The following is a 23,740-nucleotide window of genomic DNA, read 5'->3' as shown; positions in this document are numbered from 1 at the left end:
GTTCGGGGGGCGGTTTGTCGTAGCCGGGTCGTCCATTGAAGGGGTCGTCCTGAGCGAGCTCGAGTTTAACAACGGGGAAGACGGGGTGGAGCTTGGAGTAACGCGGGGGGAGGTCGAGCTTGTAGGCACCTTTACTAACCTCTGCGAGCACCTTAAACGGTCCGAGGCGCTTGTGGGAGAACTTCTCGGAGGGCCGAGTTGTTCTGATGTCAGAGGCATCTAACCAAACCTTATCACCAACTTGAATATTCGGAGCGTCTGATCGTCTCCGGTCGTAGTACCGTTTATACTCGTCTTTGGCTTTGACGAGCGCGGCCTTCGCCTCGGAGACGCCGTTCGCTATCCGATCGCAAACTCGTTCACTGACTCCAACTCTGAGCGGGTGCCCGGCTCGAAACCCATTCGGGGAGCCGGCCAGTGTCCGTCATAAAGGGTACCTGTTGAGTGGAGGAGTGAACGTGGTTGTTATAGGCGAACTCAGCGGCAGGGATAAGCTCGTCCCAGTCGTCTTGTTGGTAGTTGGTGAAGATTCGGATGTACTGCTCGAGCTCCTGGTTAACGCGTTCGGTTTGTCCGTCGGTCTGCGGGTGGTAAGCCGTAGAGGTAGCCGGCTTGACGCCAATTAAGCGCCAGAGTTCGCGTAAAGTCAGCGATGAACTGCGAACCGCGGTCCGAAATGTACTTCTCGGGGGTTCCGTGGTGTCTCCAGACGTTCCGATAGTACAAGCGGGCAGCTCCGACCGCGTCTATTGTCGTATGGCATTCGGTGAAGTGAGCGCGTTTCCCGAGGGCGTCAACCACTACCATAACCGCGTCATACCCATGGGCCTCGGGGAGCTCGACGATGAAGTCCACAGTGACGGTGTGCCAGCGCTCGGGGGACTTCGGTTGGATGCAGCTCCCGTGCGGAAGCCTTCGGAGGGCCTTCAGACGACAGCATAAGTCGCAGGTCGCGACGTGGCGTCCGATATGGCGGGACATCTGTGGCCACCAGTAGTTGCGCGAAACCAACTCCAGGGTCTTGAACCGCCCGGCATGTCCGGCGACACGCGTGTCGTGGCAGAGCTCTATAATGCGCCTCCTCAGGTCTTTGTCTTTGGGGACTACAACCTTGCCGCGGAAGTACAGGAGGTCGCCTGAGACGGCCCACTCGTCCGAACGCGATGAGCGGGGGCCCCGAGCTTGACCTCGGACCTTCAAGAGTTGCCGAGCCGCAAGTGCGACGGGTTCCTCTAGGTCAGGCTCACCGGATAGCGCTTCCTTGATGTCGCGGACAAGTTCGGAGCCAGGCCCAGAGACAGTGACGGCCTCAAGCGCGCGAACGTGGAACAGTTCGGGGCGTAAGAGGGTGACATCCGAGTTGTCGTCGGAGATACCGTGGTCAGGCCGGGCGGGAGAGAGCATCGGGACGGCCCATCTGGCGACCTGGGGCGTGGTGCAGCGTAAAGTCAAACCTGGAAAGGTACAACGACCATCGGGCTTGCCGACGATTAAGGTGTTGCGCCTTTCGGAAGTATTCCAAGTTCTTATGGTCAGTCCAGATCTCAACCGGATGCGCGGCGCCCTCGAGGAAATGCCGATACTCCTCGAGTGCGGGATGATCGCGAGCATCTCCTTGTCGTGAATCTCGTAGTTGCGCTGGACATCATTTAAGCTTTTTGGAATAGAACGCTACAGGGTGCCACTTCCCGTCCGGGGCGGATTGTTGTGAAAGAACCGCCCCCGTCGCATAATCTGAGCTGTCTGCTTCAAGTTGGAAAGGCCGAGAGTCGTCCGGGATCGCTAAGACGGGTTCTGATACGACTGCGTCCTTGATGGCTTGAAAGGCGGCGGCTTCGGCGTCTCCCCAGGTCCATTTCTGGTCTTTCTTGGTGAGCGCAAAGAGAGGTTGCGCTAGGGCCGAGAAATCCCGAATGAACCTGCGGTAGAAATTAGCAAACCCCAGGAACTGCTGAACGTCCTTCTTGTTTTCGGGCGGAGGCCATGCGGAGACTCCGGCGACCTTAACGGGGTCCATTTCGACATGGTTGTGCGAGATAATGACCCCCAAGTACTCGATTGACGATTTCTCGAAGTCGCACTTTTCCTTGCGAAGGTACAACTTGTGCATTCGGAGCCGCCGAAGGACCTCCCGGACGATCTCGCGGTGCTTGCGGAGGTCCGAATGTGCGATAAGGATGTCATCGAGGTAGATCATAACGTCGCCTGAAAGAATGAGATCCTGGAAAATGTCATTCATCATCGTTTGGAACGTCGCGGGGAGTTTGTCAGGCCGAAATACATCACCAAAGGTTCGAACAACCCTCGGTTAGTCCGAAAGGCCGCCTTCCACTCGTCTCCTTCTTTAATCCGGACGTTATTAAAACCCCAGCGAACGTCGAGTTTGGTGAAGTAACGAGCGCCCTTGAGCCTGTTGATAAGGTCGTTAATCAACGGAAGGGGGTACCGGTTCTTAATCGTCATTGCGTTGAGGGCGCGGTAGTCCTGGACAAACCGAAGCCCTCCGTCCTTTTTCTTAACGAAGAAGACGGGGAGGCCATCGGAGATTTCGAAGGGCGAATACGGCCTGTGGCAAGTCCTTCCTCGATGAACTCGTCAAGTTCGCGCTGTTCGAGGGGGAGATCGGATACACCTTGCAGTTAGCGGGCTTCGCGTCGGGGACGAAGTTCGATAGCGTGGTCCCAAGCCCTTCGTTCTGGTAACGTGTCAAAGGACTCCTTGTCGAAGACGTCTTGGAACTCCTTGGCCCAGTCCGGGATCTCCAGGGCGGAGGGGCCGAGTTACGGGCGAAGGCCTCTGCAAGGCGTTGGGACACTGTACTGCCAGCGGATCTCCCTCAACTGGGCGGAAGGAGGTGTAGAAGATGCGGTCGCCGTCTTCAAGATGCTCGTCGCCGTCGAGATCTGGTGAGGGCTCCGGAGGGTCCGGAGCAGCTCCGAGCTCGTCGTCAGCATCATCTGGGCCAGCGATATTGATAGCGCAAACAGTGGGGAAGGCGCCCGCAAGTAGTCGTGATTTAAGGAGTCGGAGCCGCCGAACCTCGGCGTGTTCCGGTCCGCTCTTCGTCACGGCAGGTAGAGCAGCTGCGGGGGGCAACGACTCATTTTCACCTCCTTTGTTTCCCAGTTGATCTCGGGGTTATGCTTTTGAGCCAGGAGTATCCGAGTATCAGGTCCTGTTTCCCAAGGTGGGTTACAGCCAGCTGAACGCGTTCGGAGTGTCCGTTGTACCGTAGAACGAGGTCCGCGATTTGGCGAATAGACCCAGCATCATTGGGGGTGCCGTCGACGTTGTAGACCGGGATGGGTACTGAAAGATTTCGGACTGGCACATTATTCCGGTTAACATATTCTGTGTCGATAAAGTCCGGTAGCTCCGCAGTCGACCAGACCCGAGAGGGAGAGCTTGAGCGCGTTCACAGTGGACTCAAGTTCAAGGGGAGGTGCAGCGAGTTAACGCCAGGAGCGGCAGAGATGGTATAACTGCCAGGTAGCTTTTTCTCCCAGGCAAGTCGGCGAATCCGAACGGGGGCTTCGGAGGGGGCAGAGGGTGCGTCTTTCGTTTCGGGCTCGTTGTAGGGCAAGGGAGTTGATTCATCATACAAACAAGTGAAACGATTTATGGACGCGAACGAGGGCACACCAGTCACTCGTCGCGGGGGCAAAATCCTCTGCCGGAGCCTCCGAATGCGCCTCCGCTAAGGCCGCAGTATCGGACAACCGCGCAAGCAGCTCTCCCAGCATCTCATCGCCAAGTTGCTGGATTACCTCGTCGAGGATGTCCACATGGCGGACGTCAGCGGGAGCGGACAGTCCCGAGCCAAATGGTTGGGGTCGCCGCATCTGAAGCAGGCTCGACAAGGGGCACCCCGAGCCTAGTACGATCCAGCTCCATAGGGACGGGAGCCGGAGGTACCGGGACGGGGCGCGGGCCGCGGGTGGCATAGGCGGGGCCACCGGGCGGATAGGGAACGGAGTTGCCGAACGAGTGATGGGGAAGGCGCCGCGGAGCTCCCGGCGGTCCGCGGGGTAGCCGTTCCCTTAATGAGCTTCGCCGCACCAGGGCTTCATATTGTCGGAAAGCCCGAGTGCGCCAGCCCAGATAGTCACGGAGGTCTGGGGGTCGTTCGAAGAGGTGATGCCGTTGTTGATCAAGGGGTCAAGTCCGTGGCGGTACTTGGTTACCTTAACCAACGCGTCTTCAAAGCCAGCGAGGTCCATCAAGTCCTCGAAGTCGTCGGTATATCCGTAGACATCCCGCGTTCCCATGTGATAACCCGCGCTTTCCAACTTAGCGAGCGAGGTCCTGTTCGTTCTCCTCGACGAACCGAAGGCGAAACTCGGAGAGGAACTGGCTCCACCGAGGGAAGGGGAAGGGGTTTTTGCTCCCATGACGCTCTGCCCATTGCTGAGCGGGTCCCTCCGCCATATAGGACATGGCGTAGCGGACGGCCTTTTCTTCGCTCGGCTCTCCGTTAACTACGAAGGCCTCCAGGGCAAGCCGAGCGTAGGTTTTGACCGCGTATAGGAAAGGCGCGGCGTCTGCGATCTCCGTTAAATGCAAACGGGGGGTTTGGTCGTAAGACCAGTTTTGAGGCGACGGTAATGTCACCAAATAACGCATCCGCGTCGGGGGCATTCGGAGATGCCGAAGGTGGTTCGGGAGCTGCCGGAGGTGGTGCGGCAGCGGAAGCCTGGGAAGCAAGGTGGGTGAGGATATTGGTGAGGTTGTCTAGTTTCGCCTCAAGTGCGTCCATGCGCGTCAGCGTCCGGAGCAGCTCCGGTAGACATAGCGGGCGTAAAGACGACAAGAGCAGAGGAGGAGGGGGTCAAGTGGCAGGGGCGGTGACGAGGGGGGGTACGGACTCGTACTCCGAGCCTGAGTCAGCACCAAACCTGGCAATCTTGACCGGTTAATCCCGTAGAGAGTTTCTTCTGCTGTAAGGGCAACCCTGGAGACTCCGACGAAAGCCTAGCAGGGGAGGATCCAAAGCGTGAATAAGACTACAGGAAATACACGGAGGGACCGACCTAGCAGGGGAGGATCCAAAGAGAAGAAACTCTAAGGGTCCGCCTGCTAGGGCGCCAACTATATACTGGTCGTCCGTAACTGCCGGCGTAGAGCGCAGAAGGCCTGAGCGGCGTCGCAGGCTCTGTCCCAAGGTGATCGTTGGGAGGGTCTTGACGGATCGGTGATTGTGCGGGCGAAGGAGGCCGTGGACGATGGTCGGGGGTGGGTCGGAGGCGTCCGAGGGGGCGCCGGTCGGATGCGCCTCGGATGCGTTCGGAGGGTCCGAAGGAGGCCGAAGCGGGGGTTCCCCTGACAGAGCCAGGCACACTCCCTCGCCGATGCATTAGAAACAATGAAAACATTGATCAAAGCCAAAAAGTCCGCCAACCATCTAATGTCGGCGATACCGAACACCATAGAAGGTCGCAGGGAGAATGAGGACCAAGGTGATAGCTATATTGATCCTCTCTTGGACTCCATGCTCGATACATGATACAATTAGCAGTCATGAGCGGCCTTTTAGTTTAGATACGCATACATCCCTACATATTTCCAAAATAGACGCAAAAATCATATCTACGATATCTTATGCGGACGAATCTTGCTGTATTGCAACCTCGATACGCTTTGGCGGACGCATAGTGCCGCTGAGGAACCTCGATCCTTATGCGGATGTCAACACAGAAATAAAAGGCTAGTAGATCCTCATGCGGACATTTTGAAGCCGAACTGCCGTGTCGAAATTTGACCAAATCACGCGATTTTGGATCGAACATCTTAGCGCATACGCCGGGGGCCTAAGCGAACACGTGCCGAAACCTCTTTGCCTTTTCTCCACGCGTTTGATGGTCCCGGACGCCCTGCGCCAGTGGCTTGACACAAACTACCCCGCCCCACGCGTCGACGAGGAGTGGCTCGAGGGCTGTTATGACTGGGTCACGTCTACCCACGGGCTAACTCCCGAACAACACCTCCCCGCGATAATAGACCATGTCCAGTCGCAGCTGCTCCAATCGGACCTCACCGACTCCATGGCCCATGGCACGGGAATTCCCCTGCCACTGCTAACCGCAGCGAAAGGCGTGCTGAAAGGCCCGGTGCTTGTGGAGATCATCGCCATAACGGAGGTCGGCGCGAGTGCGATCAACTTGGACGCAGTCCGGGTTGTGAGGGAGGAGCGAATGGGAAATGGCGAAGGAGAAGCCCAAGCAGACGGTGAGGAGGCGGACTTAGACGTCGTCGATGAGGGCCCCGTGCCGAACTACCCGAGGAGTATGCTTCGATTTCAGCTCAGCGATGGCGCTTCCACAATCGGCGCATTCGAGTACCGCCCCATCCCAGAACTAACTCTGGGCGTAACTCCCCTGGGCTACAAAGTACGCTGTCTCTTTGTTCTCAATTCAAACTCCTAACGGTGATCTACACAAAGCTTGTCCTCAAAGAGGTCATGGTCCGCAACGGCATGGCGTTTCTCGAGCCCAAATGCATCGAAATCAAAGGTCATCGCACAGAAGACCGGGAAGTAATGCAAAAGTCAGACTTTGCACGCGGACTACGACAACGATTAGGGTGCGTGTTTTCTCTCCTTTGACCGACTAATCAGTGCCTAAACTCTGATCAGACGACCAGAACCGCCGCCTCCACCACCAGTTCAAGCGCGTTCCCCCCTCCGCGAAATATCACCGCCTCCATCACCTCCCAATCCTGTTGTCGAACATGCGGATGACGAAGACCAACCTCGTCGCCGCAAAGTTCCAGCCCCGCCATCCTCCGATTCCCCTGTCACATCCAACTACTTCTCGTCATCTTCTGCCCCTGTCCAACCCACAGGCCTCAGCCTACCCTCCACACGGACAAGTGGGCCTATCGAAATAGACAGCGATTCCGAAAACGACGCACCTCAACCACGTATACCACCTGGCCTTGAGCAACGGCCTGTCGTCCCACTCAAATCATCCTCCCAAAGTAAACGCGATTCGCCAGAGTTTGACTGCTCAGACGTGGAATTCAACGAGGAGGCTCTAGAGGAGCTGCAAAAGTTGGAAGACCAGGCGATGGGAAGGGATGTCATCACCATTGATGACGACGACGAAGAAATGCAAGAAGACAAGGAGAATGTGCCTGCGCCTCAGCGGCATGTCCGCCGCAAGGTCTTTGGAGATGTTATTGATATATCGGACTCTGACTGACTGACCTGTAACTTTTTTTGTGTGTATTTGTTCTTGATTTGTCGCAATTACGGACTAGAAAAAACGGAAAGAATATGTACGGTTGGAGGGGGAAAACAGACGAAAGTGGATACACATTACAACAGATTAGCCGAGGAGAGTGACCTTGGCTTTCTTCTTCTTGGAGCCCTTGCCGCTGCTAAAGCTTCGCCAGCTGTCGACCCGTTCTTCGCGGCGCTCTGACAAAATTGAATTAGTGAATGAGAAACGCGGGAGAACACACCCTCCCAAGCCTTGTCGTCTTCTGCCTTGCGCTTCTTGCTCTCTACCTCCGCCTCCTTCTGCCTCGCCTCATGTCCCTCGTTCGCCAAATTCATCTTTATCGCCCTGAAAACAATTGATATTCCTGAGACAACAAGAGGAATGTGACCAACTCACTTGCGTCTCCGCAATTCCTCTTCTATAAGTAGCTCTTTAGACTTTGCGCGCATCTGGACCTTAAACGGGGGGTCCATTTGCCGTACATCGAGGCTGGTGGCAATGTTGGTTGTGGCGGGGAGGCCATGAGCCTTGAGCACCGCCGCTCGCGCTTCTGTGACGATAGCATCCAAGTTCTGCCGCTTTGTCTCGTCGGAGAGCTCGGATTCGGCCTTCTTGAGCGTGTCAAACGCCTCGGGGGCCCGTGCATGGTGGCATTTGTCGGGATGGATGACTGTGGTTGTGGTGTGAGGTCGTGAGCAAGGCAGGGAAAGGAACCCACAGAGAGAAAGCTGCTTGTATCGTTTCTTCAGCTCTTCTGGCGTGGAAGACTCGTCTATGTCGAGCACATCGTATGGACTGCAGGGGGGGGTCTTGTGAGTGAGTCAAATATGAGCACGGATGAAAACAACGCACTTGAGCTTGAACGCCTTGAGGATGCGCTCGACCTCTATTTCCCTCTGGAGCGCATTTGTCTCGCGGCTAAGCAGCTTCTCGATGTCGACGTCGGCCGAGGCCATGGCCTGGGTCGTGGTGAGCACTGGCAGAGTTGCCGAGCTCACGTGAGATTGCGATCATGTCTCTTCCCTTCCTCCGACCTTCACTGCTCCGCGCTTGCCAACCATGTTATAGGCCACAACATCTCGCTTTACGGCGCCTTGCGACAGAGGTGCCTAAACCACAGCCAACACCACGGCCACGGCCACGAAGGACAAACCGGGAGGTATATCGTGAGCGGAATCGGAATCTGCTGATGTACAGTAGCGCTGTTGTCAGTATATCTTTTGTCCCATTCAACTTTGGCTACCTCTCGTTACTTTACTCAACTGAAGGCAGATAATAGCAACTCTCGGCGTGACCTACGCCGCCGTCCCTCTCTACCGCATATTCTGCGCGGCAACAGGCTTTGCTGGCACCCCCAACGTCGAGGGGAGATTCTCTGCCGACCGCCTCGTACCCGTGACCTCCGCCCGCCGGATCAAAGTCCACTTCAACGCTGACCGCGCCGAAGCCCTGCCCTGGACATTCACCCCCCAGCAGAAATTTGTCACGGTCCTCCCCGGGGAAACCAGTCTCGCGTTTTATACCGCGAAGAACACGTCGAAGCAAGACATCATTGGCATCGCGACATACAACGTCACGCCCGACCGTGTGGCCCCGTATTTCTCCAAGGTCGAGTGTTTCTGCTTCGAGGAGCAAAAACTGTTGGCTGGGGAAGAGGTCGATATGCCGCTTTTGTTCTTCATCGACAAGGACATGCTGGACGACCCCGCGTGTCGCAATATAGACGACATTGTGCTCTCTTACACCTTCTTTAGGGCAAGGAGAAACCAGCAAGGCCATTTAGAGCCGGACGCGTCAGAAGAGGTGGTCCAGACTTCGCTAGGGTTTGGAGGCTACGAGCATGCTCCCAAGAGCAAACAACAATGATCGTGTAGAGTAGAAATGTCCTGCAATTAAAGTACAACAAGCAAACACAACAACTAAGATCGCGTAACAGCTGGGGCGGGTGCCTCCAATCGTGCAAGTGTCTCTTCCAGCTGTCTGGCCCGATCAGCGTCTTGGATTTCGAGCCAGTTCTCGTCGACCGATTTGTAGCTGAGCGGTCGACTTGTGCGCTGACTCATCGCCGCGGTGGAATGGGCAGAAGTAGGTCGTTGGGCCCGGAGGCTTTCGCGTAAAAAGCCCGACAGCAGGAAGGTACTCCCGCGGGTGTTCCCATAAGCAGGCGGTGGTGGGGCAGCGATAAGATGGTCTTCAGCATCCCCAGTGCCGACTCCACTTTGAGCCAGGGCAGCAGCATAGGTTGGCAATGGCGGCCTATTCCATGGTGACAAAGCCAGAACTGGATCACTGCCATATTCGCCCATTTGTCGGCGCCGCGCCGACGGCAGAATTTCGCCTGGGTGCAGATGGCTGTATCTCTGGGCGCGCAGTTTGAATACCCGCCGTTCGACAAAGAGCAGTTGGACGAGTGTTGCGACACCAAAAACGACATGGATGAAGATGACTGATGAGGCACCTCCGAGCATTTGTTGTTGGCTGTCGCTGCTCTGGCTCGCGGAAGCAGAGGTCGTGCGGCCAACACGAGAGGCAGTAAAGTACCATCCAACAATGGTGGCCGCGATGAGAAAGCACTGGAAGATGCCCATGGCGAGCGTAGTGGCCCGCAATCCAGCATAAGTGGGAATCTTCTTGGGTGGGCTGAATATCCCGAGAATTCGCTTTGGCTTCTTCGTTGTGCTGTTTGGCAGCGAGGAAGTGGAGACTGAAGCGGCAGGATTCGATGTTGGCGTGCTTGGTACCGCAGAAGTTGTTGCATCTCTATCTTCTGGATGTCGCTCTGGCAATGGCGAGGCATTATTTGGGGTCGTGCTTTCAGCAGCCCGAGCTGACTCGTCATATCCGATTTCCCCGCGCTTGGTCGGGAGAGGGCCCGCCTCAGGCCGAGGTTGGGGTTGCACTGTCGAGCTTGACGATGACGGGTCCATGTTGGTCAAGAAAACGGTCGGACTAGATGCCGAGGGAGGAAAGGGAAAAAAGGAGAGGAAGAAAGCGGCCTGGCCGCGCAGTCAAGTTAGTATCGAGGTGGAAAGCAGCGAAGGAGTTCCTGACAATTGATGGTTTCTTCCCATCGCCCATCTCATCAAATTCCAACTTTATGGACAACCTAAACCCTTCCAAGCTCGGCACAAAGCAGCAGTAAGCTATATTCTCCGTCCCGCTTCCCCAAGCCCGACTCGGTGAAAACAAAAGCTGGGACGACGTATACGAAACCGAGCTCACAAACTTTCGCGACAATGGCGATGAAGGCGAGATCTGGTGCGGACCAATCGCTGCAGCAAATCCTATAGACTCATCCACAGAGCAGGTTTGGGGTCCAGGCCGTCGATAAGATGGTCAAATGGGCGCTCGACAATGCCCCGCCTTCGCCCAAAACACTAGAAGTCGGCTCTGGTAACGGCACACTGCTCTTCGCACTGGCCGAAGCCGGCTACGATCCTCATTCTCTCTTTGGGATCGATTACAGCCCAGGGGCTGTCCAGCTTGCCCGCGCCATCGCCACAGAGAGCAACTACCAAGACATCACATTTTCCGAATGCGATTTTCTCTCGCAAGACCCGCCACAAACTGAGTGGGACTTGATCCTCGACAAGGGGACCTTCGACGCCATCGCTCTGGCGGAAAAAGACGCGGATGGTGGCTCTCCAGTGGCGAAATACCCTCCCCGTGTTGCCCGACTGCTCAAGCCAGGTGCTATGTTCCTTATCACTTGTCAGTGATCGTCTTTCCATCTTCGCACCAACGCTTCAATCATCCCAGCCTGTAATTTCACCGAAGACGAGCTCAAGACCGCCTTCCAAGCCGCCGGTCTCGTATATCAGTGAGCCTTCACCTTTCGTCCTGTCTTGCCCTGCTAAATGACTGTCCATATAGTTCACGAATTCAGCATCGCACAATAACTTTTGGCGGTAAATCAGGCAGTCAATGTTCCAGTGTCGCATTCAGTAAATCTTTCAGCGACGCTTCGCTGGACAAGTCAAGCCATGTATCATAGACAGCACTATATAACATGTCAAAAGGTCTTGCTCCTACTCCAAATCCTTCCCGTCAACTCGAAAAACGTTGCGCGCCACGAGCAAGAAATAGGCGCATGCAAAGGTGGAAAGGCGCCTCGATGGGTCTGGCAACGGGGTCCTTTGAACAAAAAAGCTACTCAAATGGCCTCCACGCGTTCTTCCCGAGCGAGAGCGCCAGTTTTCCGATCAATGTCTTCTCCGCCTTGCCGTCGACCAACGTCTTATTCGTAACTATTGTCAACCCGCGTTTACACCTCGTCAGCATCACGTTCACGCGCCGCTTCTCCGCCATGAACCCGATATTGGACGTCCGCACCAGCGAGAGGATGATGTAATCGTCTTCGTTCCCTTGAAACGAGTCAACGCAAAAAACTTTGTCGTCCGCATCAAGGCCCTCGGACCGGAGTGCCGCCTCGATTTTGCTGCGTTGCGGGTCGTATGGTGTTATTATGCGGAACGACTTGTCCCGCTGCACGAGTTTGCGGGCTTCCGCTATGACCACCTTGATCTCGGCGAGATTCTGCAGCTGCACTTAGTTGTGTGTTACGAGAACAACAGAATACTCACAAACCAACTCTGCCCTTTTCTCTCCTCCGCACTACCTGAAACGTCGATAAACTCGCAGCAACGCGTGGCTATCGGATGCATGCTCTTTAACTTGCTGTTGTAGACTCGTTCTCCGATGAAGCGACCCAATTGCATGGGCATACTATCAGAAAGAATGTCAAAACGTTCAACCAGCAGACACGGGACTGACCGATCTGGAAAAGAGAAAGTTTCAACAACTGTGAACGAAAGCTACCATCATGAGCACTCACATTGTGTGTCCAGAAACAATGCATGATCGCGTAGATGGCTCATCTCAAAAACACTCTTCAGAGAAGATATGTCGCTCTGTCCGTATGGCGGCACTAGAAAATAATTAGGTGGTTTTCAAGCCAAAAACGGACACATTACGCTGCTTGTCGTCGCCAATGAATGCCATCTTATTGAGAGTGGTCGAGAAGAGCGAGATCAGCGGAACATAGTCGCCCACTTCAATCTAATGTCCCAATTTAGCCAAACCACATCCGAAATCAAGCAATCGAATTACCTGGCTCGCTTCATCTATAATGACGGTCTGCAACGGAACCAACTGTGTGATGACACCAAAGTTGGGATTCGACAGCATGCTGAGTGTGCATAGAATGACCTTGGCGCCGAGAAGCTGTCTCTCAACGCCGACAATATTCTTCTCCAGCTTATCCATCCTGATTAGGTTTGGGTTCACCTTGTGGTATAGGTGTTCGTGCCTGCATCTCATGAGAGCGAAAACAATGGATTCATCGGAAAGACCAACCACTCATAATGGAACTCTGCCAATATGTAACTCGTCAGTCGCGCGGCGCTAAACAGGATTCCGAGTCAAAGAAAAAAAACGCACCTTTTGAGACGATCAATTTGAAGTCGAGGAAATCGACTGAAGCCAACTTCTCCGCAATGTTCTTGACTGCAACGTTGCTCTGTGCCACGAGATAGACATTCTGCCTTCGGGAGACGGGAAGAGCACGTATGTTTATAACTGCGGCTGCTATGACTGTCGTTTTCCCAGTTCCTGGGGGTCCTTGTATCACCACCATCGGTTGAGGCGATAAAATGGCACGGATGGCAGCTTCTTGAGACGGATTCAGTTGTCGGGGAAATGCAATCCGAGAATTTGGGACGGTTGCCGCTATCGCTAGTTGGAGTGGTTTCCTGTTCTGCTTGGTACCAGCGTCTAACCACAATGCTTTGAAGAATGGCTGTGCAACAATCGTGTTGGTTTGCTTCAGCGCTGACAAGACAACACTCGTCCGTTTTGACTCAGCATTCGTTGGGGGCTCCTTCCCTATTGTAGTAATCTTGAGTGGTATTTTACCGTTCGTGATGCTGCCCTTGTAGCTGATCTTGGACTTCTTTCCATTGGTCGAAGATATGTGCCCCATTATTTTCTTCTCTCCCATCGTGAGCATGACTTGCTGGACGAAAATGTGGGCTAGTTCATCTGGTAAAGGGGAAATACCCACCGGATTATGCCGCTGGAGGCGGGTCTTGAACCGAATACTCTGAGCATTAAGTTGTTTTCGTTTCACGCTATAGTCGGGCGAGATTTCATTCTCGGTGGTATGTGGCTTGAGCGCATGAAGTTGCTGTCGATCGCGGACGAGCTTGGCAAGGACGGTGAGATGCTGTGATGACATTTAGCAACTCCATGTTAAATTTAACAGGATCCCTACTTCAGTCGGAATTGCGCTCGCTCTTATCGGAGTTGCGACCTTGGCGCTTTGCGATGTCGTCGCAATGTACCAGGCGATCCAAGCTTGCTCTGCAAGTTGCCTATCCGTTGTCCTCTTCGCCTTTTCATATCCCTCGAACAATCCTCGCGCTTTAGCTTGATTGGGCTGCTTAGAAGAGCCTAAGACACCGAATAAAGCTTCCATCGACTCTCGCTCGTTTTTCGTTTCCGTTGAGAGGAGGTCGATCCCACCATCTAGCAGCAGCTGCAAATCCATGAAGAACGCGGCCACAACAGAGTCCATGCGAAATGCAGCCTTTGTCAGGTGCGAAGTGACCAACGGCGCCAACTTGCTCTTCACGTCCTTCTTGAGTGAGCTGGGCTTGCCTATGATCACGACTAACACGCGCGTTCTGGACGCAAATGCGATCTTCGACAGTGCGCTATGTGTCCCATAGACCGGTGCAACTCCCAGAGCGCCGTCAGATGCCGACTGGAGGAGTGTTTTTATGATGTGGGTGTGGAGTTGGGCAATGTTAACGACGTCGACCGAAACAGATGCATTGGGCACGGGGACACCAGTGAAGACCTTGGACGTGAAGGAAAAGCTGGTGGTCGACATGGTGGTGACTGAAAGGGAGCTGAAGTGGCTGAAAGTCATTCATTTGAGGCCGCGTGCGAAGGTTGAGCAAGTATGGCTGCTGTTGATCGAGCGCAGTCGAGCACAAAGGCAAGTCAGGCAAGAATAAGAATGGCAACCAGTCATTCATTGCAGGCCCGCATTACATGCGATTCGATGTTGGAGCCAAGCTTATTCACCGTGAAAGACCATGACCGGAGAAACAGAGTGCAACGGGTCACATGATCAGAAGCTAAATACAAAGAAATAATAAAGATACAGCAAATGCGGCTCATCGTATGGCCAACCGCCCACCCCACTTCTTCCGCGCAATAATATCCAGTTGCTCCTTCACATCACGAAAAGCCTTCCACCACGCCTCTGCGACCTCACCCTCCTCCTGTTCATCCAGCCTCCGCGCATAAAACTCGTAGTCGCCCCAATACCGCCGCAACAGCTCCAGCCACCACTTGACTACCGCAATCGTCCGCTCAACGCTCGTGTCCGTGAACTGTTTGCTATCCATCGCTTTCGTGAGGAACTTGCTCACGTATTCAATGTCCTGGGCCTCAGGAGGGAAATTTTTGAACGAGTCCACCCAGGCTTCAACAAGGTTTTGGACGTCGTCCGTTTCTTTGAAGAAGGCCTTGGTCTTTTTAGGCTTATCCTCGTTGTGAACCCGCTGCGCAAGTCGAGGAAGGTCGGGGTATTTCGCTTGGGGCAGTGGATGGCGATATAAATCTGGACGCGGAACATACTTCTTTGGCTTGTGCTCCTTCGGGGTCGGAGGAGTCGGGGCTTTCCCGCCATTCGCAACCAATATTCGCTGCTCTCGCAAAATATCACGCAACACATTCTTTGAAGTGTTGTCCTTCTGCAGCTCTGCCCACCAGTCAAGGTCAATCCCGAGCTCGTGCAACTCCTTGTCGTTAGGCTGCTCTCTCCGGTTGCGCAGCTTTCGACTTTCAAAGAACTTCTTGTCGATGAACCGATTATTAGTAGGCCCATACTTGGATTGTAATGGTCGGTTTCCTCGTTGCAGCCCATGTCGAGTTGGGAATATAGACTTGACTGGGCCACGAAATGTCACGTTTCGAGGCTGAACTTGAGCCACAGCCTTTCGAGGCGACACGGACTCCGATCTCGCCCAATGTTGTCGCATTTCTCCTTGTATACTTGGGGGTAGTTCGCGAAACACATCCGGGTCAACTGCTTCGTAGGGTGGTAGTCCGGAGATGTCTGATGGCGCCTCTTCTGTTGGTAATTTCGAAAATGGGTCGGTTTGTCCAATAGCTTGATGGTTGATGATGCTCGCATTCTCGGGTCGTTGGAATGGTAACATTTGCTGGTTTGGTCCACGATTAATAGGACCACTGAGTGGTTCTAGCTTCTGAATCTGAATGCCGATACCTCGCAAATCTTGAGGGTCGAAACGGAAAGACTTGAGCAGTTTATAGGCGATTTCTCCGATGATCTTTCCGTCGCTTGTTGCTCGACCCCCAGGACCCGATAGGGGTACTTGTTTGCTGAAGTCTTCACATTTTCCATGACCCATGAACTGAACATTATGTCAGATAAAATCGTGTTGCTTGAAAAAAGACTACCTTGGGGCCTTCCACCGGGGCATCGGGATGGCGCTTCATCACCTTCAAAGTCAGGGAGCGACCCAACACGTTGACGGCATGCAATCGCTGTTCAACTTCACTTCCCATTTCCATGAGGAAAGCTGCGGCTTCTTCATCTGACTTGAACCGTATACCATACTGCAAATGTGATTAAGGACTCGCCACAAGACATTGAGAGGAGGCATACGTTGAGTTCAGCAGAAACCGACTGAGGCTGCCGATCCGATACTAGTGGTGTATCATCTATTCCTCGGATTGCGTTGTACAGTTTCTCGCCGGTCTTAGGACCAAGGGCATCAGACAGGGCTGCGCGAGTTTTCTTCGCTAGATCCTTCAGTGCAATTGACCCAAGCTTTTCCTCTGCCTTGACGCGAGCAGACGCTGCAAAGCCACGCAGGTCGGTGATGTTCAAGGTTGATATTAACTCTGGGACATCTTGAGGAAGCACGTGCAACGAGCCAGCAGGCTTAGCTCGACGATTGGCGAGACGGGCGAGGAGAACATTGTGGGAGATCCCAATGCTAACTGGAAGGCGTCTGAGAGAGTGAAAACCAAGTGAATATGTTCAAAATACCCACTCTCACACTCTGTAGCCCCTTTAACTTCTGCTCGGAGGTGCTCAGCGAACTCTTTGGCAGGGTCTGGAGATGTAATGAATTTTCGAATCTGGTGCGTAACATCGATCAGAGCCTCGTCGATTGAAACCGCTTCCACATCATCAGCGCGGGACAAGAGAATCGTGTAGAATTTGAGGGAAATTTTCTTGTAGCTACACTGATTCAATGATGAAGGAGAAACAGCTTGAGAGACACAACCTTTCGAATTCGTAGGGCATTGTGATAACTTGAGGGCAATATTGTCTTGCTTGCCGAAGACTGTCGATGATGAGGGAAATCTTTTGAAAAAGCAGAGATAAGACACACCTCATTCCATTTTTAACACCAAGTGCTCGAGCCTCATAACTTGCGCAGGCCACTTCGCTCGTACTACCATCTCCTCCTTGGCCATCTTGAGAATGGCACACGACGACAGGCTTTCCGCGAAGCTCTGGTCGTTTCAAAAGACTAGCCGACACAAAAAAACAGTCGAAGTCGCAATGCATGATAACACGTTCTTCATCTCGTCCCTTTCCTTTACGGGGTGAAATTGGTGCTATGCCGGCCCTTCCTGGATTTTCGGCCTGGACTCTTGCTTCTCTCACAAGCTGCTGGAGTTCACTTTTGGCGGTTGACAGAAAGTGAAGGCGCGAATGCTGGTAATAGTTTTTGACATAACCAGGAGCCGCTGCTGTGTTTGCGGTACGCCAACCAGGCTCGGCCATAACGCGCTGAGCATTTAGATTAGATGGGTTCGCTGCATAACGCGGGATGGATGGTGCGATGGCCTGAGTTGCGGCAGGAGCAACATCTTTAGTCCATACGAAGTCTTTCCAAGGCAGAAGGCTTCCGGATTTGACGCTTTCCGTTAGCCATTGTGGGCGAACAACTTTCATGTTCTTGAACTCGCGTATTTTGGCGTCGGTGAGATTATCCGTAACGATATGTGTCCTAGATCTGCCCCGTTAGAAAGAATATTCAACGGAAAGTGGCAACGTACACTTTCCCCTTGTTCACGAGATAGGGCTCAAAAATACCGCCGTTCTCAACGAGAATCCTCCGGAGCTCGTGTTGAGGAGGATCAGTCTGACCATTGACCTACAGAAAAATTTAGGCCCCACAGTCGACATCAATGTGACACACGCACATAGATTGCAAGTCCCGCGAATATCCGACTATGAGCTGCGTCGACCATTTCCGAATTCTGGATTTGGAGTTTGGCTCGCTTTCGCTGCATGTACTCCCCGAAATCTCCAAAATGTGCGGCACCATAAATCACCTCGTCAACAGGGTCGGCTTCAGGGGACGGTTCATATCGTCGCTTTCGTGGTTGCGCGGGCGGTGGTGGCTCAAACTCTTCCGAAGCAGGTGAGCCTGGCTCGGAGGAAGGAGGAAGATCTCCTGGCAACACTGCGGCATGGAGAGCAGCAACCCATGAGGGGTCTTCCTCCGAGAAATAGTCAGAAGAAGCAGCACTGGCAGAGGGAGTGAGGATAGCCAGAGTGGGCAACTATGAGGGCATAGAGCGAAAGACCTCGGAGGGTCAACGCGTCGTGAGTCGTGATGATGACTGTGTTGGTGTAAGCTGAAAACGCGTGACCGAGAAACTTTCACCGATCCCTAGTTGGCCCGACGGCTCATGCTGGCATTCCGTCCTGCAAAATGATTGCCTGTAGGCCCCGAACGACTCTTCCAGCCCTTTTCATGCGCTCCAATTCAACTGTGGCCTCTAAACCTTTGAGTCTGCCCCGCCTTCCTGTCCCGGAACTGCGCCCTACTCTTGACCGCTATCTTAAATCTCTTGAACCTTTTCTCTTAGAGGACGAAAGTCGCGGTGGCATCTCTTTCAAATCTGCATATGCTTTGCGAGTAAAGTGGGCTGAAGAGTTTGCAAATGGTGTTGGTCGGCTTTGTCAGGAACGTCTGCTCGGTATGTGCCTTTTTGGTTCCGATTTTGTCCATTCATTTCGACCAAAGCTCTCGACAGAGCTTCCCCAAACAACTGGCTTGACGATAACTTCTGGACCAACAAGGCATATCTCGAATGGAGAGCGCCATTGGTCGTAAACTCCAATTGGTGGCTTGCTTTCCTTGATGACGACCGGATTCCTGTGGATGTCAAGGAGGAGGAGCAAGTTGGAATTAGTCCGTGGCAAATTCGCCGTGGGGCTTGGCTAGTTCATCGTGTCCTCCAGTTCAAAAATCTCCTCGACAGGTAAACCGAATTCGTGGTCGCCACAACGGTATTCACAACCCATAGACAGGAACTATATCCAGAAACAACTCGAACAGGTATTTTTCCTCCCCGTTTTTTTTTCGGCTTTTCTCATTCGACTTTAGGCATCTGGTTGCGCGGCAGTACGGCCAAAATGTTCAACATCGCACGGATACCCAAACCTAAATGTGATATCTTGTCGAAACCAGTGTCCATGGCCAACCAAGACGCCCAAAAATTCTACGTCATGATTCATGGCTGGTGCTATACGATTGCCGCATACCACCCAACTTCGTCTCCGACTCTTGTCGAGGTTCAAGATCTTGAAAACAGGATACGGGCTGCTGTCCTTGATGCTCAACATCGGCTGGCAATGGGGGAACAGCCTCCTCGCATAGGCGCCCTCACTGCCGATCACCGTGACAAATGGACAGAGGCAAGCATTTCATTCGCCAAAAAAGCTGACGATCTAAAACCTCATCACAGAATCTTCAACGCCTACTCTCGTTATCTTCTCAAAACCAACGAACACATCGCATTATTTCCCAGTCACTGCTCGGTCTTAGTCTTGATGCCATCCCATCTCCTAACAAAAATCTACACATGTCTCACCTCCATGCCATTCGCTCGACCAATTCCAATGTTACCAACCGCATATTTGATAAACCATTAACCCTGATAGTCGACCCTTCCACTCGTGCGGGGGCGTCTGGAGAGCATTCTCCATGTGACGCCTTGGTCCCGAGTATTGTAGCAGAATGGGCATTGGTCGAAGGCATCGACCCTGCGTCTTTTGATTCAATCGAACCGATAGCTTTGTCAACATCTCCTCCAGTTGAAGGCTGGGAGCGCCTTGACTGGGATGTAGACGAGAAAACCGCCGCTGAATGTACTGATGCTGTCCAACGCGCTAAATCGATTGTGGACGATTCTGATGCCGCTGTATATTGGTTCCAAGACTATGGCACGGACTGGATTAAGACCGCAGGTCAGTCTTGCCACGATGATATGCTGATACCATCTGAGGTCTTCTTAGTCAAACAGTCACCAGATGCGTACATCCAAATGGTTTTACAGCTCGCCTACTACAAAACGCGGGGCGAATTTTCGGCAACATACGAGACCGCTTTGACTCGGATGTTCAAACGGGGGCGAACAGAGACGATTCGGACATTCACCAAAGAGAGTCGAGCATGGGTTCTTGCGATGCTAGACCCAGAAGTTTCTGTGCGTGATTTTGTTATTTTCGGCGCTCAAAAGCTCATGGCATTAGCAACAAACCCGGCGCAGTTTACTCCACGACGCCTTGCATACGCATTCGACGCTGACTCGCGAAGCGGCCACCGGTCGTGGGATCGATAGACACTTGCTCGGGCTCAAACTCATGTTACGACCTCTGAGCGGCGAAGAGTCGTCTTTCTTTGACGACGAACTGTTCCAACGCAGTCAGACATGGAAACTCAGCACGAGCGGTCTTAGCGCTGGCCATCTATTCAGAGGCACTGGGTCCGTGAACTGTGTTGTCTCTCTTTCATTGTACTCACACCATCTGTAGGTTTGGGGCGACGTACGATGATGGCTATGGGATAAACTGTGCGTGTCTCTCAGTACCTCGTTCAGGAACTCTGACAGACCTGATTTAGATCTTGCCTCGCCAGACATGATCAAGTTTGGTATCGAATCCAAGGTCTCCTCCCCGCACACATCAAGCAAAGGCTTAAAAGATGCCATCTTCGACTCCTTACATGACATGCGGACATTGTGTCTCACAACCAGTAGCCATACCACACACACTGCTGAGCCTCCACATACTGACACTATACTTTCAAGTCGACTATAGTTTATGCTTTGCTTATTTTTTGGTATTTTTTATAAATTAGAGACAAAATGTAATCAGGACAATATAGACTAGACTTCACGTTTGCGTGGGTTGTCTAAGAAATCACCACTCTCCAAAACTTGGCTCTCCAGCCATCCCAAGTCACCAACATGCTCTCCAAGTTCCCCTACAATACAGTCTTTCCCTGCCCCATCCTTCAAGAAAGCCTTGCTTGAGACAATATACATTGCTCTCTTGCACCGTGTGAGCATGACATTTGTACGACTGTGGAGAATCAGAATGAAAAATTCAAATAAAAGAATGTAAATACCGTAAATTCTGAAGAAATCCAAGAGATATTGATCGGACCAGGCTGATTATAATGATGTCTTCTTCATTGCCTTGAAAGGAGTCTACATTATAGACCTGGAACATATTACTAAATCAGAGAATACAAAGTAAAGAGCAATACCTTTTCCTCCCATTCAAGGCCTTCCGTCTCCTTCATTGTATTTTCAATAAGGACTCGCTGTCCATCATAGGGTGTGATGATCTTAAAAGACTTATTCCTTTCTTGCAAAAGCAAAGCAAGCTTGATAATAGCTTGTGCTTCCAGGTTATTCTATTAAGTATATGTCAGTCAAGATTAAGTATAGATAAACAGAAAGATACAAAGTATGAATTGTTATTCAGAACCTCCTTTGCCCCTGGCACATTGATGAATTGACAAGCAATATCAGTGTCTGGGACAAGATGGCTAGGGTTGGACTTGAGCTGATTGTTATAGACTTTTTCTGAGATAAAGGCTCCAATTTGAGGTGGCATTCGATCTATAAAGTATATGAATATTAATAAATCAAGTAAAGGAAACAAACATTGAGTGTCCAGGAAATAGGTTTGTGTTTGAAGATGAGATAGTTCAAAAACGGACTGTAAGTCTTGTAGATCTTCTTGGCCATAAGGAGGCACTAATAGAATGATTGAATTTGTTTACTTGTTGACTGAGAAATAACTCACATTGTTTATCATCTCCAATAAAACACATTTTTTCAAGTTTCTCCCCATATTTTTCAAAAACTAGTTCAACAGATTAGAAAGTCAAATAAAAATAAAAATAATATTACCAGGTAAATAATCACCTATCAATAAAAATCAATAAATTCATTAAATCCAGAAATGAAATATATACCAATTTCAATTTGACTAGCTTCATCAACAATAATTCGGGTAACAGGAATGTAGTTTCGGAATTTGGTTTTGACCCAATAATTAGATAACTATAAATCATAAGAAACAGATTTCAAGAAGAAAAAGAAAATAATTACCATGCTGACTGTGCAGAGGATTACTTTACAGTCAGTCATACGTGAGTGAGATAGAGTTTTGAATTCATCAGAGCGGATAAAGTTCTGGCGAATGCCTGTATATAAAATGGCCATGCCAGTCTTCATGTGAAAAATCCATTGAGGCTAGTAGACGCCAGTCTGAAAAACCAACAGCCTGTAGCTTGAGATGCATTAGAAGAGATATCAGAATATTAGATAAATAATATACCTTCAAGGCTATATTGATAACTGCAACATTACTTTTTGCAACAAGCCAAATACCTACAACACATTCAGTCAAATGAAGTCAAATAGATGCTGCATACCCAGCTGAGATTGCTGAATTGCTGTTTTGACATATGCAGCAATGACTGAGGTCTTGCCCGTTCTACCCAGTATGATTAGATAATAAAATCAAAAGAGAACTTGAACTCACCCTGGTGGACCTAAACTGCATTTGAGCATCTGCAATGAGAGATAACCCAAACTTAAACTCACCTTGGATTAGTACAATGCGATGATCATCCTTTGGACTGAGCATTGCTTCCGCAGCCTCACGCTGCGAAGCATTAAGACGGCCAAGATTGTCCTCCTCCGCAGATACAGGTTGCACAGACAGTTGTTTTGTTTTCTTGCCGGTTTCAACCTGGGGTCGTGCTGGCCACTGCATACCCAGATCGTCCGAAGACGGAAGCCAAACATTCTTGATCCAGGCATTATCGGTAAGCACTGCAATGTTGCCTTGGAGCGCACTCAATATTGTTGCGGCGCGTTGAGCTTCGGCAGTCGTGGGATCGTCACGACCAATAGATGTGATTTGAAGGATTGTTTTGGACCCATCAAGAGGGCGAGGAACGTCTAGGTTTGCTCTTCGACCATCCACACCACCGCTCTGACCATAAACCTCGTATGATTGACCTCGCGCGTTGAGGACTTGCATGGAGAGATTCTGGGACATGTCAGCAAGGTGAAATACTACCAAATCATGCAACACACCTCCGAACCACGAAGCCGACTCGCGAAAGAGGCCGACTTGACACTCAAGCCATCGCTGGCATTGACCGCAATGACTTCATGCTTCTTCTGCGTTGGTTTGAGGTTCGACAATCGCAACGAGTCGGATGTCATTTTGGCCAATATATTCAACACCTACAGCTGATTTAGTGGCGCTAGAAGAGAGGGAGAAGATACAGACTCCAGGTTGAAGAGCATTGGTGTTGATGATCTTCGCTTTCCCACACATAGTCTCTCCGTTTGAGGTGGTGGCGAGGTATTGCGAGACCCACGCTCTATTAGCAAGGTCCATGCGACAATGCTTGTCTCCCTCGACATAGAACGGGTTGCGGAACGCGGTTTCAACATTCTCTGTAAACACACGGATAGAGTCGCCGACGGCCGCAACGATGGAGGTCAGCGGCCTGCGGTTGAAAGCGCTGAAGGCAGCTTGGATGTCGACTGCATTCTGGATACGTAAGCCTTCGCCCTCAAGACAGAAGAGCGACATCGCGAGTGGGCCACAGTCGAAAGCCAGGAGCTGCCCTTCGTTGCGACAGAGGATAACTTTTTCTAGGATCTTCCGACCAGCGAAATTGGGTGGGGGTTCCGACCGCTGCTGGCCATTACCACGCGCTCCACGACCGCGTCCGCGTCCTCGACCATTGGGATCGCTTCGGCGGGGGCTGTAGAAGCGAACGATAAGGCAGTGACAATCGTCCGCAATTGAAAGGGCGACAAGTGCGCCCTCCTTCGAGTAGCCTGGTGCGATGCCTAATGGCTGGGCCTCTTCGTTGAAGACTTCAAGGAATTCCTCTGCAAGAGTAAGCTTAATGGTGTCTAGATATCGATGATGAATAATTCAACCAGTAAGCTCTGATTCATGCTGGACAACAAGCTCCAGAGGTTGTTCAACTCCATCGAGGATTGTTTGCAAGAACTAGAATGAGTTAGGACTCTGGATCGACGCGTACTCGCTACAACACGCACCTCGATGCTCATCGATGCCACGAGGAAAAAGCTGGGAAATGGAGGGAAGGACAAGGTCGCCGGGTCAC

At 52.0% G+C, this 23,740-nt stretch overlaps 9 protein-coding genes across 9 annotated transcripts; 4 read left to right on the top strand and 5 right to left on the bottom strand.

The window, feature by feature from the left end:
• Window positions 1–5,834: 5,834 nt before the first annotated feature.
• MIND_00255900 (DUF1767 domain-containing protein) lies at window positions 5,835–7,199 on the top strand (the record flags this gene model as incomplete). Its single annotated transcript, XM_037359437.1, has 3 exons — window positions 5,835–6,386; window positions 6,440–6,579; window positions 6,632–7,199. Exons 1-3 carry the CDS (start codon window positions 5,856–5,858, stop codon window positions 7,197–7,199), a joined length of 1,239 nt encoding a protein of 412 aa, XP_037224532.1. The 5' UTR covers window positions 5,835–5,855.
• A 126-nt stretch (window positions 7,200–7,325) lies between these two features.
• On the bottom strand, window positions 7,326–8,176 carry MIND_00255800 (J domain-containing protein; the record flags this gene model as incomplete). The annotated part of the gene is made up of 5 exons (XM_037359436.1): window positions 7,326–7,417; window positions 7,462–7,565; window positions 7,617–7,890; window positions 7,939–8,015; window positions 8,073–8,176. 5 exons carry the CDS (start codon window positions 8,174–8,176, stop codon window positions 7,326–7,328), a joined length of 651 nt encoding a protein of 216 aa, XP_037224531.1.
• Window positions 8,177–8,232: 56 nt separating this feature from the next.
• MIND_00255700 (Cytochrome c oxidase assembly protein cox11) lies at window positions 8,233–9,086 on the top strand (the record flags this gene model as incomplete). Its single annotated transcript, XM_037359435.1, has 2 exons — window positions 8,233–8,427; window positions 8,493–9,086. 2 exons carry the CDS (start codon window positions 8,233–8,235, stop codon window positions 9,084–9,086), a joined length of 789 nt encoding a protein of 262 aa, XP_037224530.1.
• A 53-nt stretch (window positions 9,087–9,139) lies between these two features.
• Window positions 9,140–10,147, bottom strand: MIND_00255600 (uncharacterized protein; the record flags this gene model as incomplete). Its single annotated transcript, XM_037359434.1, has 1 exon — window positions 9,140–10,147. The coding sequence occupies one exon, from the start codon at window positions 10,145–10,147 to the stop codon at window positions 9,140–9,142; it is 1,008 nt and encodes a 335-aa protein (XP_037224529.1).
• Window positions 10,148–10,287: 140 nt separating this feature from the next.
• Window positions 10,288–11,214, top strand: MIND_00255500 (Protein-lysine N-methyltransferase EFM4; the record flags this gene model as incomplete). Its single annotated transcript, XM_037359433.1, has 5 exons — window positions 10,288–10,358; window positions 10,413–10,478; window positions 10,528–10,931; window positions 10,980–11,040; window positions 11,094–11,214. Exons 1-5 carry the CDS (start codon window positions 10,318–10,320, stop codon window positions 11,212–11,214), a joined length of 693 nt encoding a protein of 230 aa, XP_037224528.1. The 5' UTR covers window positions 10,288–10,317.
• A 155-nt stretch (window positions 11,215–11,369) lies between these two features.
• Window positions 11,370–14,151, bottom strand: MIND_00255400 (AAA-12 domain-containing protein; the record flags this gene model as incomplete). The annotated part of the gene is made up of 8 exons (XM_037359432.1): window positions 11,370–11,756; window positions 11,804–11,997; window positions 12,055–12,147; window positions 12,194–12,278; window positions 12,330–12,528; window positions 12,576–12,591; window positions 12,660–13,443; window positions 13,492–14,151. The coding sequence occupies 8 exons, from the start codon at window positions 14,149–14,151 to the stop codon at window positions 11,370–11,372; spliced, it is 2,418 nt and encodes an 805-aa protein (XP_037224527.1).
• A 250-nt stretch (window positions 14,152–14,401) lies between these two features.
• On the bottom strand, window positions 14,402–17,852 carry MIND_00255300 (DNA repair protein; the record flags this gene model as incomplete). Its single annotated transcript, XM_037359431.1, has 9 exons — window positions 14,402–15,667; window positions 15,714–15,872; window positions 15,922–16,259; window positions 16,313–16,503; window positions 16,550–16,609; window positions 16,658–17,281; window positions 17,331–17,428; window positions 17,478–17,805; window positions 17,842–17,852. The coding sequence occupies 9 exons, from the start codon at window positions 17,850–17,852 to the stop codon at window positions 14,402–14,404; spliced, it is 3,075 nt and encodes a 1,024-aa protein (XP_037224526.1).
• A 140-nt stretch (window positions 17,853–17,992) lies between these two features.
• On the top strand, window positions 17,993–20,385 carry MIND_00255200 (Carn-acyltransf domain-containing protein; the record flags this gene model as incomplete). Its single annotated transcript, XM_037359430.1, has 9 exons — window positions 17,993–18,260; window positions 18,308–18,545; window positions 18,591–18,622; window positions 18,671–18,981; window positions 19,032–19,533; window positions 19,582–19,772; window positions 19,819–20,051; window positions 20,101–20,138; window positions 20,189–20,385. The coding sequence occupies 9 exons, from the start codon at window positions 17,993–17,995 to the stop codon at window positions 20,383–20,385; spliced, it is 2,010 nt and encodes a 669-aa protein (XP_037224525.1).
• A 68-nt stretch (window positions 20,386–20,453) lies between these two features.
• Window positions 20,454–23,714, bottom strand: MIND_00255100 (AAA-12 domain-containing protein; the record flags this gene model as incomplete). Its single annotated transcript, XM_037359429.1, has 18 exons — window positions 23,673–23,714; window positions 23,550–23,622; window positions 22,885–23,498; window positions 22,686–22,838; window positions 22,188–22,638; window positions 22,126–22,135; window positions 22,016–22,077; window positions 21,919–21,971; window positions 21,862–21,870; window positions 21,690–21,809; window positions 21,554–21,641; window positions 21,489–21,503; window positions 21,382–21,441; window positions 21,240–21,332; window positions 21,037–21,194; window positions 20,837–20,986; window positions 20,696–20,790; window positions 20,454–20,649 (listed from the first exon to the last, which is right to left on the bottom strand). The coding sequence occupies exons 1-18, from the start codon at window positions 23,682–23,684 to the stop codon at window positions 20,454–20,456; spliced, it is 2,412 nt and encodes an 803-aa protein (XP_037224524.1). The 5' UTR covers window positions 23,685–23,714.
• Between the last annotated feature and the right edge of the window lie 26 nt (window positions 23,715–23,740).

The sequence above is a fragment of the Mycena indigotica genome (genome assembly GCF_014461135.1).
Source record: "Mycena indigotica strain 171206Taipei chromosome Unknown Mind.scaff0002, whole genome shotgun sequence".
NCBI classification, from domain to species: Eukaryota; Fungi; Basidiomycota; class Agaricomycetes; order Agaricales; family Mycenaceae; genus Mycena; species Mycena indigotica.
This window is presented reverse-complemented; position numbering and strand designations above follow the sequence as displayed.